Source organism: Gossypium arboreum, chromosome 13, assembly GCF_025698485.1.
Source record: "Gossypium arboreum isolate Shixiya-1 chromosome 13, ASM2569848v2, whole genome shotgun sequence".
In the NCBI taxonomy this organism is placed as follows: domain Eukaryota; kingdom Viridiplantae; phylum Streptophyta; class Magnoliopsida; order Malvales; family Malvaceae; genus Gossypium; species Gossypium arboreum.
The window spans coordinates 120,808,887-120,822,910 of NC_069082.1; the positions used below are offsets into that span (position 1 = coordinate 120,808,887).

Below are 14,024 nucleotides of genomic sequence, written 5' to 3' on the forward strand. Positions count from 1 at the left end.
CCCATGTGATCTGCCCTTGTGGCCCACTCGGCCCAAATTGGCCTTGACCGTGTGATCCATTTTTAATGTAACCCATGCTAGCTAAATATTCATATATGTTTTCACTATTTACTTATATGTTCATTCAAAGCTGTCTACTTGAGTTATTATCACTAAATTATTTATATCTTGAGCTATAGAATTCCAAATTAAGATCCGCTTGATGTTTTTGAAACTAGACTAAAATACCTTTCTACCATAAAATTTTCAGAATTTATAGTTTATCAAATAAGTACAGTAAAATCTTCAAATTTATCCCTATTCTACTGTTTGACAACTTCAACTATTTTTAATGATTTTTCAAAGTTAGACTATTGCTATTGCTGCTGTCCAAAATTATTTTAGTGCAAAATGTTGATTTCCAAGTTTATAACACCCTTATTTCCTTTATCTACAATTTTTTTCGCATCATTTTCTCTTATTTCTCTTATTTCTTGACACAAGCAATTTTGGCTTTTCATCGATCCCGTTTTTTGCGTTTCGGGTACACACCTGGTATCTTTTATGATGCGTAAGCACTTCTAAGCCTCCAGAACGTAAAAATCGACCAACATATCTCTAGATTAATCACTTAGTTCATTTTTAATCAACCAATTTCGGAAGGAACTTGACTAAAAACCTAACAAAACCCTTACCTCACTTGAGTAACCACGACTTCGCACAATCATAGCGTCGATTCAAAACCACCAAGCCCTTGATTAACTCCTAAACACCAAAAAGGAATTCTCCTTTTAGAGATTAACCAAGAACGATTAATAATAGACAAAACCTTTACTTACCAAACACGCGCAACCAACGATGAACAACCGAATCAATTGGAGAAAAAAGAAAGAAACGGAAGGGGAAAAATAATGGAAATTACAGCAACAACTAGGGGAAAGAATCGGTAGAGGAGAGAAAAGAATAAGAAGAAAACGTTAGAAAAAGTTTGGGGAATTGGAGAGAAAATCGAAACTCTATTATTATTATTATTATTATTATTATTTTGCAACAAAAAGATATCAGATTATTTGCTGATAACCTCAAATTGGAGTAAAAATACTATCTCCACACCATCAAAGAGAATTGAACACAAGACCTCCAAACCAACAAGCCCATTCTAATATAAACTTACCAACAATTAAACTTAAGCCCTTTGCACAATATTAAAGCTTTATTTATAAAAATATCAAAATTTGCCCAAGTAAGGCTTGAACTTGAGACCTCACACACACACCTAGAACACTTAACCACTGAAGGAAATACACACTTATGTGTCACACATACATGAAATTAAAAATCAAAATTTTGGGGCGTTACACCGATGGATTTGCACCTCCCCTTTGCGCTGAGGGAAAACATTAATTTGGTCTTTCAATAACCACTAAGTTGGTTTACATATATATACAAGTTCCACACTTGATTCCCAATCAATGTGGGACTAATGCTTTTCATTTTCCTCAACATAATTCACAAGTAGCTTATTTTGAGCATCAATTTCTAATTTATCACTCAATCATTTTGAGCATATGATATCATGTTGTAAAGGTCTTATGGGGTAGAACATAAAATCATAATTTTATGATTCAAAACTCCTCATTTACCAATCGAAAATATGCCTCAAAGATTCCAAAAATCATATTTTTCCAACATTAGTAAATATTTGGCAAGTTTAGATATCAATTAAACCCAAAAAAGCTGAAGTACCAAATTAGGAAAAAGTGTTAAGTTTATATTAAGTCAAAAAATTCAAATGATAAATTTTTAAAAAAAAAATTAAATTCGAGTATCAAATAATATCTATTACGAATTGAACAAGTCAAACCTAGGCAAGCAATTTCTTTCTATTTCAGCTTAGTTGGATCCAATTCAATTTTTTTGTCTTTGGTACAATAGAATTTAAAACTCACACGCCTGTATCCACACTTATTTAAATTAGCACATAAACACGACTTGTAAATAGATACTACGACTTTAGAATATAATTAACACTTTTGACATCTAATAAAAATATTATAAAATTTAAATCTCAATTTCACAACATTTCACGCTAAACATAAACATCTAATAAAAATTATTATAAACATTATAAAATATGAATCTCAATTTTACAACAATTCACGCTAAACATAACCATTTGAATTAACTCTTAAAACATCCAATGTTGCTTAAGTATGTGTTTGGAGGGGTATTGGAGTGTGATGTAGTGGGTTTTTATGATATCTAATCGCATCATTATCACTGTTTTTACACTAATCGTAAATAAATGCATTGTCCATCTAAATTCACCTTAAGTCTGAATTTAAACCTTTGCTATCTATAATTTTATATCTAATTTTATGTTTTAAATTTTGTTATATTTTAATTTTATATGCTATCAATGAATTTAAAATTTTAATGACTATAGAATTGAAACCCTAAAATTAAGATGAATTAGTTTATCTAAAATGATAACAACAATAATCTTATCTACACAGGATAAAAAATAAATAAATTATAAATAGGGGCATATAGGTTCTTTCATGAAAACATTATTTAATTTATTTTTCATTTGTAATTTATTTCAGTCAAAACCATAGTTCCAGGTTGATGGAGTTAAGGAGGCTGACAAAAAACAAACAAACAATATATATATATATTTAATTATTTTATGTAGTTTGAATGAAAAGTGAAGAATTCGAGATTCCAGAATAGAAGCATTGCAATCTTCATTTAATTTCATCTCACCCCATATTAAATACCTACATTCATTTTCTTCAATTGCATTCAATATTCGTTAAAATTATTCATTATTTTTTTATTTTTCTAAATAAAATAGTAAAAAGATATGCAAACCATAAATTTTAAATTATTTTAAACTTAAATAATTCATTTTATCGATTTACTCCCTCACATTGATTTAATGTATTTCTAGATGGCATCTCCCCACATAGAGATGAGTGTTTTGCAGCACATTTCAAGGGGTTGGATTGCTTCCATTTTACATTACCCAAAAAAAAAATAGTTTAATCTAAACTTATTATAAAAGGAAAAAGAAAGAAAATTACAAGCGTAGAAGCCTCCCCAATATGTTGAAATTTCAATAAACAACACTCCTTTTTATTTTCCTTGAGTTTCTTTAATCTCAAATCCCAAACACATGTTTGTTTTATAATTTATGTTCGAATTTTATAATTATTTTTCTCAATAATGCTATCTCCAAGAGACAATTTATATTCTCTCTTTAAAAATGCAACGTGTCTTACCATTATACATAATTACTTATTAGTGTTTAATATACTACTTTATAACAAAAATGTTATTATATTAAATATGATAATTGTAATTTTTTATTTATTATCAATATATTAATGAAAATTACTATATTTAATTGTCATTGTGGTCCAAAACAATCAAACATGTCATGACAATTAATAATTGAAATTAACCAAAACTATATATTTATATTATATAGTGAAAATTGAGGAATGGGGATGAAGAATATGGTAAGGTTTCATATTCAAAGAAAATGGCAAAAATAATTATACCTAGAAATTAGGTGTGAGGAAATGTTGATGAGAAGGCATGGACATGCGGTGGCCTTAAAGGGTGGATAAAAAAGATAATACCAATTGAGTGCTACTTGGAGTTCAATAAAAGGTAAAAACCAAAAGAAATGGAGAGACTGTGAAGTAAAGAAAAGCTAAAGGTAGAACAACCTGAAAAGTTGTGTATATATTTTTAAAAATATATATATATTTTAAAAATTTTAATATGATATTTATAAATAAGAAAAAATTAATGCATGAATAAAAATAATTAAATAATGTTTAATCGGTGCCCATGAGTAGGAGAGTAGGGAGAAAGCTAGGGTTTCATTCTCAATATTTTTTTAATTAAATTAATAGTTAAATTGATTAATTCTTCGATTATTAGTACAATTGTTTAATTAGATTTAATTAAATATTATTTTAAATTAGAAAGAAAATCAATTCAATCATCTGATGAATCAATTTATATCAATTTATAAATTAATTAATTCAACTGTTTGAATCCAACAATCTTGCTTTTAAGGTTGGTGCCAATAGGGGCTACCCAGGGCACTTAAAACGGGAGCATAATACTTTTACCCTTTCAATTTTATAAAATTATAAGTTAACAAATAGTCAAATTGTATTTTGTCCCTAAAATAATAAACTCTTAATTTTATCATTTAAAAATTATAAAAATATAAAATAATGCAATGAAAAAATTATATTTTAGCTTTCATAAAAATACATATTTTAAATTATGTGAGTCTCCAGACCCAATTTCAGACTTATGGATGTGATTGGCTTACAAAGTCCAATAATAAAGTTTAAAGTCAAGTAAATCAAACCAAGATTCGATCAAAGACAATATATGATGATGAATCTTTTTGAAAAAATGTGGAATGATACATGCACGAAATGGGTGAAATTTATTAAAGTCTATTTAACCAAACTGTCAATTTTCAAATTGAAAAGATTAGTCAACTTGCGATGAAATTTTGGATGAAATCCAAACATTTATGGGCTTAGATGTCTACATAGTATTTGAAGATATATCTCTTAGTTTTGAAACACACATTGAATCATTCGATTTCGAGGTCAGAAGCTCAAGTTATGACTATTTTAGTGAAGATTACGCGAACAGAATTTCTGGACGGGATTATTTCAGAAATTACGAGTTTTGGACTTTTAATTTGAGTTTAAATCATATTTGGTTCAGTTTTTAGACTTCATTTTTATTATATATTAGCCTAATATTGTATTTTGTAGATTTTATTATTTTATTATTTATTTATTTTAAAATATTGAATATTATTTAAGTATTTTAAGTTGTTTAGGAATTTTGTTTTAATAAAATTTAGTTTAAAACTAATTCTTGTTTAGATTAATTAGAGTTTTAGTATACCTCTTCAAATTTTAGTTAAATGTATTTAGTTAGTCTATATAAAATTTACGATTATTTTTCAAATTTAATTTTTAATACTTTTTATATAAAAATAATTATTTTTATCCTTAAAAATTAGTAATTTAATATAGTTTAGCTTGATGTTTCTAATATAAAATTCTTAGCTGTAAGAGATAGAGAGAGAAAAGAAATATTAATGGCTAAGTATAAGGTGGCAGATACACACATTGAAGGAGAACTGCAATTGAAATAAAAGGGGGACCTGTTTAGTTGGGTAGGTCAGGGATTTTATTAATTGCCTTCAACTCTCTTCTTTCTTCCTTCTTCTTCTTCCTTCCTCATTTCTTTGCTTTTGGTGCAAATTTAACAACGCAAACAAATATTTAAAAAAAAATGGGGTTTCGATAAAAATATGAATATTTTTAGTTCATTATATGAAACCAATGCAATTGCAGGCAATCATGATTTTGATAGTGAAATAGAAAGCTAGCCTTTCCCTTTGCCATTGCGTTTGTCTCTCTTGTGTTCACTGTTTCAGGGATAATTAAACCCTTTCAACCACCTCTCTTGTCTCCGCCATTAAAGCTTCTGAAAGAAAAAAAAAGAGTCAATTTTCATTCATTTAATTCCTTTGTTTCTCTGGTACAAAAGATCCAAGGGGAGATAAAGTGTTGTTTGTTTTTAGCTATTGTTTTATTTTTATAGTAATGCATTGCTAGCTTCTCCAATTTCATCACTTTCCTTTGGCACTGAATGAGATAATAATGGCTTCTAACGCTTACATTATTGCTAATAAGAGAGCCGTTTCGTCTCATCCTCATCGTCAACCCCATCTTCCTCTTCTTCTTCTTCTTTTCTCTCTCTTTTTCATCGGGAAATTCGATATTGTTTCGGCTCTAAATTACACCAAGTATACTAGGAAAGTGAGTAACTTGAGGCTTCAAAGAATTCAAAAACACTTGGAAAAGATCAACAAGCCTGCTGTCATCACCATTGAGGTATATATATATATTGCACCCTAAACTATGTACATAATTTTCTTTCATCTTTCTCATGGGGTTTTTTTTATTTTCTTGTTTTTCAGAGCCCAGATGGAGATATCATAGATTGTGTTCATAAAAGAAAACAGCCAGCTTTGGATCACCCTCTTCTGAAAAAACATAAGATTCAGGTAAATACCCCAAAAAGGGGTTTGATCATTTTCAATTAAACAGATACATTTAGCACGAAATTTGAGTCTAGTCTTTGAATTTTGAAAGCTTTGAATGGTGAAATGTGTAACAGAGAGTTGCACCGGAGATGCCAAAAGTGAAAACGTTGAAAAGAGATGAAGGAAGTGGAGACTCAAAGAGGAAAGAAGGAGAAGATTTAATATGGCAAATGTGGCATAGGAATGGGACAAGATGCCCCAAAGGAACTGTTCCAATACGGCGGAGCACAACTCGTGATGTTTTGAGAGCCAAGTCTTTGTTTCACTTCGGCAAGAAACAATCTACCACCATCAACCCTACTCGCCGTGCCGACGCTCCCGACGTCGTTAGCAGTAACGGACATGAGGTACATCAATTTATTTTAATTTATTCAATCAATAAAATTATTAGTTATAATCAATGAAAATGAGGAAAATTAAAATTTGATAAACAACATGTAGTATATAAAAAAGGGCATTGACTTACTAGGGTTTCATGCTTTTGGGTTATTGAAAAGTGTAATGACACCAAAATTAGTGGATGAAATTTTTAATTAAAAGAAAAACTGGAAAACATGTGATTGAACACCTTCTTGAAAATGGGCTATTGACCTTTCCAAAATGAAATTGGAATTTTTAACCTTCTTTCAATTAATCACATACTTTATTCCTTAATTAACGTACACCAATCAACTCTAAAAGCATCAAGAAACAACTGTAAAAAGCTCAATATATTGTTCATATTTATCATAGCTTATTTTTAAAAAGGTCCCAAAATATTAATTCACTATTGACAACTCAAGTTCTTGAATAAAGTCAAGAAGTAATAAGAATTGGATGGTGATGGATGCATGTGCACGTTTGCAGCATGCGATTGCATATACGGGAACATCCCAAGAGGTATATGGAGCAAAGGCTACGATAAACGTGTGGGACCCATCCATACAAGAGGTCAACGAATTCAGCCTATCACAGATTTGGATTCTTTCGGGGTCATTCGACGGCTCTGATCTCAACAGCATCGAAGCTGGATGGCAGGTACTCCTTCCATTTCCTGTCCTTGCATGCACACTATCATTATTCTTCACTTCAAGATTCTTCTTTGATTGTGGATATTACTAATCTATTAAATCTAATAAATACATCCATTTATTAATTATGTATTTTATTTAAATAAACAAGTTGAAATTTTTTTAAAAAAAGAAAGAATAATTTAATTTTATAAATATAAAGAATGGAAAATTTAGGTTGTAGAGTATTCTGAAGTTTTGATAATTCTACTAGTCAGGTCAGTCCGGAGCTTTATGGTGACAGCAGGCCAAGACTCTTCACATATTGGACGGTGAGTTCTCCATATTTATTTTTTATTATTATAAAATTCCACTAATCATAACCAATTAAAATGTTAAAAACACTCATTACCAAAATGCAAAAGAAATTGTGTCCAATAATTAAATTAAACCAACCAACAAAAGCTTCATTATTGTTGCGGATTCTTTAAATTAACTTTCTGGGTTTCTTCCAAACAATTTTCTTTTTTTTAGTTTACACATACATATATCTACATGAATTTTCAATAATGAATGCTTCTAGGATTTGTTTAAGTATTATTGATACGCTATAATTAGTAGATTGATGGAATTTGGCATTTGTTTGTTAAGGAGAATATATTTATTTTCATATAATATGAAGTCAACATTAATTATTTCAGTAAGATGTGGATATTTATTATTAGTGAATCTCATGTAAGTTGTCACTTTCATAACTGAGGTGAAAATTAATTAGTTTTCTTTTTAATGGTTGGGTGGATTTTATTTTTTATTATTTAAATAATAGTTCCGGCTTAGCTAAATCTTTTTTCGATCGGAGGCGGATCGTTATGGTAGTTTAAGAAACTTTATCCCCCTCGAAATTTAATATCAAAATCCGTCACGATTAGAAATAAGCTTATCTAGTTGTATACGTAATTAAGCATTAGAAAAAATATTACAAGGAATACAATTATTTGAATTGTTAATTCAATTATTAATTAACAATATCTTTTTTACAGTCTGATTCCTATCAAGCAACTGGATGCTACAACCTTCTCTGTGCAGGCTTTGTGCAAACAAATAGTAGAATTGCCATTGGGGCTGCCATTTCTCCTGTCTCACAATATGATGCTAATCAATATGATATTACCATCCTCATTTGGAAAGTAAATCACTTACTTTCTAATAAAAAACTGCAAATATTTAACTTAATATAAGGTCGGTGTTTCAATCTAAGATTTTTTTTTCTCAATTTTAGGATCCTAAGGTAGGAAATTGGTGGATGGGGTTTGGTGATAATAACCTGGTAGGTTATTGGCCAGCAGAGCTATTTACTCACCTAGCAGACCATGCCACCATGGTGGAATGGGGTGGTGAAGTAGTGAACTCAAGGGCCAACGGCAAGCACACGTCGACTGAAATGGGCTCCGGTCACTTTGCTGAAGATGGGTTTGGAAAATCGAGCTATTTCCGAAACTTGGAGCTTGTTGATGCCGATAATAGCTTGAGTTCGGTCCATGACATATCAACCCTAGCTGAGAATACAAATTGTTACAATATCAAGAATTCTTACAACAATGAATGGGGAACATATTTCTACTACGGAGGGCCTGGGAACAATCCACAGTGCCCTTGAGCATCACCGTCCGATCGACTTTATGGCAAGAAATGATTTTTAAGATAACGTAAAAAGAAATTATTGTCAAAATATTCTTTATTTGTGTAAGTATGAATTATGCTATTCCCAGTCTTGGAATTTTGCTAATTTTGGTTAGCCTTGATTTGGTGAGGAAGGAAATGTGTATTATTAGTGAAAGAAAGACTAAAGGCAAATTGCATAAACAGGCATGGGAGTAGCAATATTTTGGGAATAGGGTATGGTTTAATGTGAATTTTTCCTCGATTGTAACATTTATAGTACAGTTTCATTGTTGTAGACCCAAATGTTTATTGCTAAGCTAAAGTCTAAGCTTTTCAATTAGAAAAATAAAAATGAATTAATGATTAAATTTAATATTTATAATTTTTGTCTGTTACAATCTATTTATACTAAAAAAAAAGAAGTTGATTGAATTTTAATTCGATTGGCATGGGTATTGTTGTCAATGCGAGTTTGAGTGCGCTGAAGCTATTATCTTCCTATTTATTGGTTCGAGAGGAGTTATGAATAATTCTAAGTATTGTATCAAAAAATAGATATAATCAAAACTTAAAATGAAATTATTTAAAAACAAATATTTACTATTTTATATAGATAAACTCCAATATTTTTATCACACAAATAAACTCTTAAATTTTAATTTGTACCCAAACTCAAAACCAAAACCCCTAAACACTTTAAATAAATCAATCTCTCTCTTTTAATATTAAAAAATAAATAAATCTTTCATTCTAAATGGTTAGGGCAATTAAAAAATGGGCAAAGTGCAAGAAGGAAGGAGCATGTTATTCCCAAGAAATATAAAAATAGTAAGGCAGCATATTGAGTGGAGTCAAATGGATTTGAGGAAATGAAGGCAGGCAGTTGAGTGAAGTAGCATCCTATTCAATGTCATTCAATGTTTGATGTTGGGAATTGAGCCTGCTTATTTAGTTTATAGTTTTCATCTTAAAAATGAATAAATATTGCTCTTTTTTTAAAAAAAAAAATTCCTGGTTCCAATGAAACCTGTTAGTAACAACTATTAGCACAAGATTATCCATTTTTGTGTTTGCAATCAAATATTTAGTAGTTGTTAAACATTCAGAAAATATGGTTCAAATTGTGTTTACAATTTACATAATTACATGAATGGACTTGGTGATTCATCACATTAATGCTTTTCTTTCATTATGGGATTAACACATGCTTCTTCATAATGTTGTCAATGTAATCATGCTTCTTCCTCTTGATGATAATTAATTGATGTAAACATGTTTTTCAATACATGTATAGATATGTAAGCATATGGTGATAATATACTTATTATTAATTGGTTAATATATATAGATATGTACGATTAGTTTATATATAGTTATGTATGCATATGAACTAATTTTAAAATTTAAAAAAATTTAATGGACATGTTATAAAATTTTATTTTAATTAAGTTTTGTACCATATATATATATGTTTTGTGGTAAATATTTTGTCATTCTCAACCGAAGCTACTCCGAGTTACCCATTGAGCAATAAAAAATGTACTGTGGTTGTTTTACGATCATCAACCGTTCCTGCTTCTTTGCATGCTCTGCTGACTGTGTGGAATCTTGTTTCTGTGAGAGGAAGAAGGAAGAAACCGAATGAAGCCGCAAGGCATGTTTCTTTGTTTGTTGTGGTAGCATTAATGGATTTTTCTCATAACTAGATCTTATCATGTGTTGTGCCACTCAACTTAATTTGAATGATCGAGAATTTGAATAAAAATATAAATTTAAGAATAAAACTTATTTTTTAAATATATCGGGCCTTGAGTAAACTTTTTTATCTTAGCCCAGCCCGACTCAAACTTGCCAAAAAAAAGATAATGTTGTTTCCATTGTTTTGGTTATGCTTTGGTTATTTCACTATTATATTACTATTATTTTGTTGTTCTTATTTGAATATTGTATTACTTTTATTTTATTGTTAATTTTGCCATTGTTTTGAGGCATTTGCTTGTTAAATTGCACATATCTTAATGTTATTTAAGCATAAATATTAATTTTTTTTAAATTTATTTTTAATTTATTGAGAAACATTTATTTTAATGTTTTAGTGTATTTAATGTATTATAATTTTTAAATTTCTTTTTATATAAAATAATAATATAAATATATTTAATACGAACGGGATGGATTGAACTCGAGTTTTAACATTTTTATTCAAGCCAGGATTGGATAAAATTGTAAACTCATTTTTTAGATGAGCTGAACCTAAGCCTAAACCTAAAAAACGAATCTAAAATTATGTTGAAGCCCAACCATGACCACCTGAGTTTTTAGCTTTAATCGAATTGGGCTCTAAATGCAATAAGCCACTACTGGGCTTTGAATTTGATCCATTTAGTTCATGAAATTTTTGTATATCTATCTTCTATACTATGTTTAAGTAAGTTGGTATTATCCTTAATCTGTTGTGAAATAATAAAGAAAGAATAAACTAAAATGTGATAGAAGAAAGAGTATAGAGAGAATGTAGAAGAGAGAGTGTATCTTCTTTTTATATATTATTATTCATGAGTACATGAGCCCCATATATATAGGGGTTAAAAGTAACTCTCTAATTATTATAGGGCATGTAAAGGGTCATGACCTTTTATTTCCCATATTAATGGGGTATAGGAAATAACTTATGGGGTATAGGAAGAGTTTTATAACTTTTGGGGTTGATAATGACATCCACATAAATATTTCATAACACTCCCCCTTGGATGTTCATTATCTAATTATGCCTCGTTAAAACCTTACTAAGAAAAACCCAGAGGACAAAAATTTAGTGAAGGAAAAAAGTACATAATTATACGCTTGATATGTGCCTCATTAAAAACCTTACCGAAAACCCAAAGGATAAAACCAAGGTTAAGGTAAAAAGAGTACAGCGCATATTAACTCCCCTAATGGCTACATCACTTGAGATCTCGAAGGTGACGCATTCCAATGTAGTAAACAAGCTCTTGAAACACTGATGTAGGAAGTGCCTTAGTGAATAAATCTGCTAAATTCTCACTTGAACTGATCTGCTTAACTTTTATCTCCTTAATCTTCTAGAGGTCATGAGTGAAGAAGAATTTTGGTGCAATGTGTTTTGTTCTGTCACCTTTGATGTATCCACTATCGAGCTGATCAATGCATACTGTGTTGTCTTCAAACAAGACAGTTGTAGCTTCCTTTCCAGATGATAAACCACAATTATTCCTTATATGCTAGATCATAGATCTTAGCCATACACATTCACGACTTGCTTCATAGATTGCTAAGATTTCTGCATGATTAGACGAGGTTGCTGCAATTGTTTGCTTCATTGAGCGCCAAGAGATTGCAGTACCTCCATATGTAAAAACATATCCAGTTTGTGATTTTTCATTATGAGGATCTGACATAAATCCTGCATCTACAAAACCAATCAACTCTATCTTTGATTTATTAGGGAAAAATAGACCCATATTCTTTGTGCCTTGGAGATAACGAAATATCTGTTTTACTCCATTCCAATGTCTCCGAGTTGGGCATGAGTTAAATCTTGCTAGCAAATTTACAAAAAAAGATATATCAGGTCCGATATGGCTAGCAAGATACATTAATGCCCCAATTGCATTGAGGTATGACACTTCAGGACCAAGAAAATCTTCACTATCTTCCCGATGACGGAAAAGGTCTTTACTTAGATCAAGTGATCTTACAATCATCGGGGTAGTTATGGGATGTGCCTTATCCATATAAAATCTCTTTAGCACCTTTTCAATATACGTTGATTGATGCACAAGGATTCTTTTTTTTAGGTGCTTAATTTGTAACCCCAAATAAAATTTCGTTCTTCCAAGGTCTTTCATTTCAAATTCTTTCTTCAAGCATCAACAGTCTTTTGGATCTCTTCAGGAGTTCTAATGATATTCAAATCATCAACATATACTACAATAATTACATATCCAGATCCAAACTTCTTAATAAAAATGCATGGGCAAATTGGATCATTCTTGTATCCTTCTTTCAACAAATACTCGCTTAGGCGATTATACCACATGCGTCCGGATTGTTTCAATCCATAAAGGGATTTGTGTAATTTGATCGAATAATGTTCTCTAGAACCTGAACTCACTACTTCAAGCAGTTTAAATCCTTCAGGGAGTTTCATATAAATGTTAGTATCCAGTGGGCCATACAAATAAGTTGTTACTACATCCATTAAGCGTAAATCAAGCCCTTCTCTTATAGCCAGACTTATCAAAAATCTAAATGTAGTTGCATCCACCACAGGAGAATATGTCTCCTCATAATCAATTCCAAGTCTTTGTGAGAATTCTTGTGCAACTAAACGTGCTTTATACCTTACAATTTCACTCTTTTCATTTCTTTTACGCATAAAAACCCATTTATATCCCACTGGTTTCACACCTGTAGGTATACGGACTACAGGTCCAAACACTTCTCTTTTCGCTAGCGATTTCAATTCATTTTCAATTGCTTCTTTCCATTTTGGCCAATCATCTCTTTGTTTACATTCCTCAATCGATTTTGGTTCATAATCCTCTTTATTATTTATAAAATCTAGTGCTACATTGCATGCAAAAATATCATCGACGTCAATTTGATTTCAGTTCCATTTTATACCGGACATGACATAATCAATAGAGATCTCTTCATTGTCAAGTACCTGATTTTCTTCTAAAACTATTCTTCCAATCATGTCTATAGTCTCTTCAGGAGATCCCGGTATAATTATTTTTTCTTTGATTTTGCCATCATTAATCTTTTCTCCTTTCTTTTTTCGAGGATTCTTATCTTTGGAACTAATTGGTTTACCACGCTTCAGGCGTGTATTAGACTCAGTAGCAACTAGATTTTGTCCTTCGGGACATCAAGTTTTATTGGAGCATTCACAGCTGGTATATGTGACTTAGTCACTTTCTTTGGGTCAGAAAATGCGTCTGGCAATTCATTAGCTAAACTTTGTAAATAAATAATCTTTTGAACTTCTAAATCACATTGCTTAGTTCGAGGATCAAGATGAGCTAATGACAACTCTTTCCAACTAATTTTCTTATCCAGCTGTTTGATTTCTCCCCCTAATGTTGGAAAAATTGACTTGTCAAAATGACAATCTGTAAAACGAGCCGTAAATAGATTCCCTGTAGATGGTTCTAGATATTTAATTATGGATAGGGATTCAAATCCAACATATATACCCAACCTTC

At 30.4% G+C, this 14,024-nt stretch overlaps 1 protein-coding gene across 1 annotated transcript; it reads left to right on the plus strand.

Annotated features, from left to right (window-relative positions):
• Positions 1–5,138: 5,138 nt before the first annotated feature.
• On the plus strand, positions 5,139–9,175 carry LOC108461145 (uncharacterized). Its single transcript, XM_017760866.2, has 7 exons — positions 5,139–5,930; positions 6,017–6,103; positions 6,217–6,489; positions 6,989–7,159; positions 7,410–7,463; positions 8,172–8,318; positions 8,411–9,175. The coding sequence occupies exons 1-7, from the start codon at positions 5,697–5,699 to the stop codon at positions 8,786–8,788; spliced, it is 1,344 nt and encodes a 447-aa protein (XP_017616355.1). The 5' UTR covers positions 5,139–5,696; the 3' UTR covers positions 8,789–9,175.
• The last annotated feature ends 4,849 nt before the right edge of the window (positions 9,176–14,024 follow it).

Excerpts from the sequence above, each read along its gene's own strand:
- LOC108461145 (XM_017760866.2), top strand. The coding sequence starts at position 5,697 with ATGGCTTCTAACGCTTACATTATTGCTAATAAGAGAGCCGTTTCGTCT. Across the intron at positions 7,464-8,171 it reads GACTCTTCACATATTGGACG|TCTGATTCCTATCAAGCAAC; the intron begins GTGAGTTCTCCA and ends TCTTTTTTACAG. Across the intron at positions 8,319-8,410 it reads TTACCATCCTCATTTGGAAA|GATCCTAAGGTAGGAAATTG; the intron begins GTAAATCACTTA and ends TCTCAATTTTAG.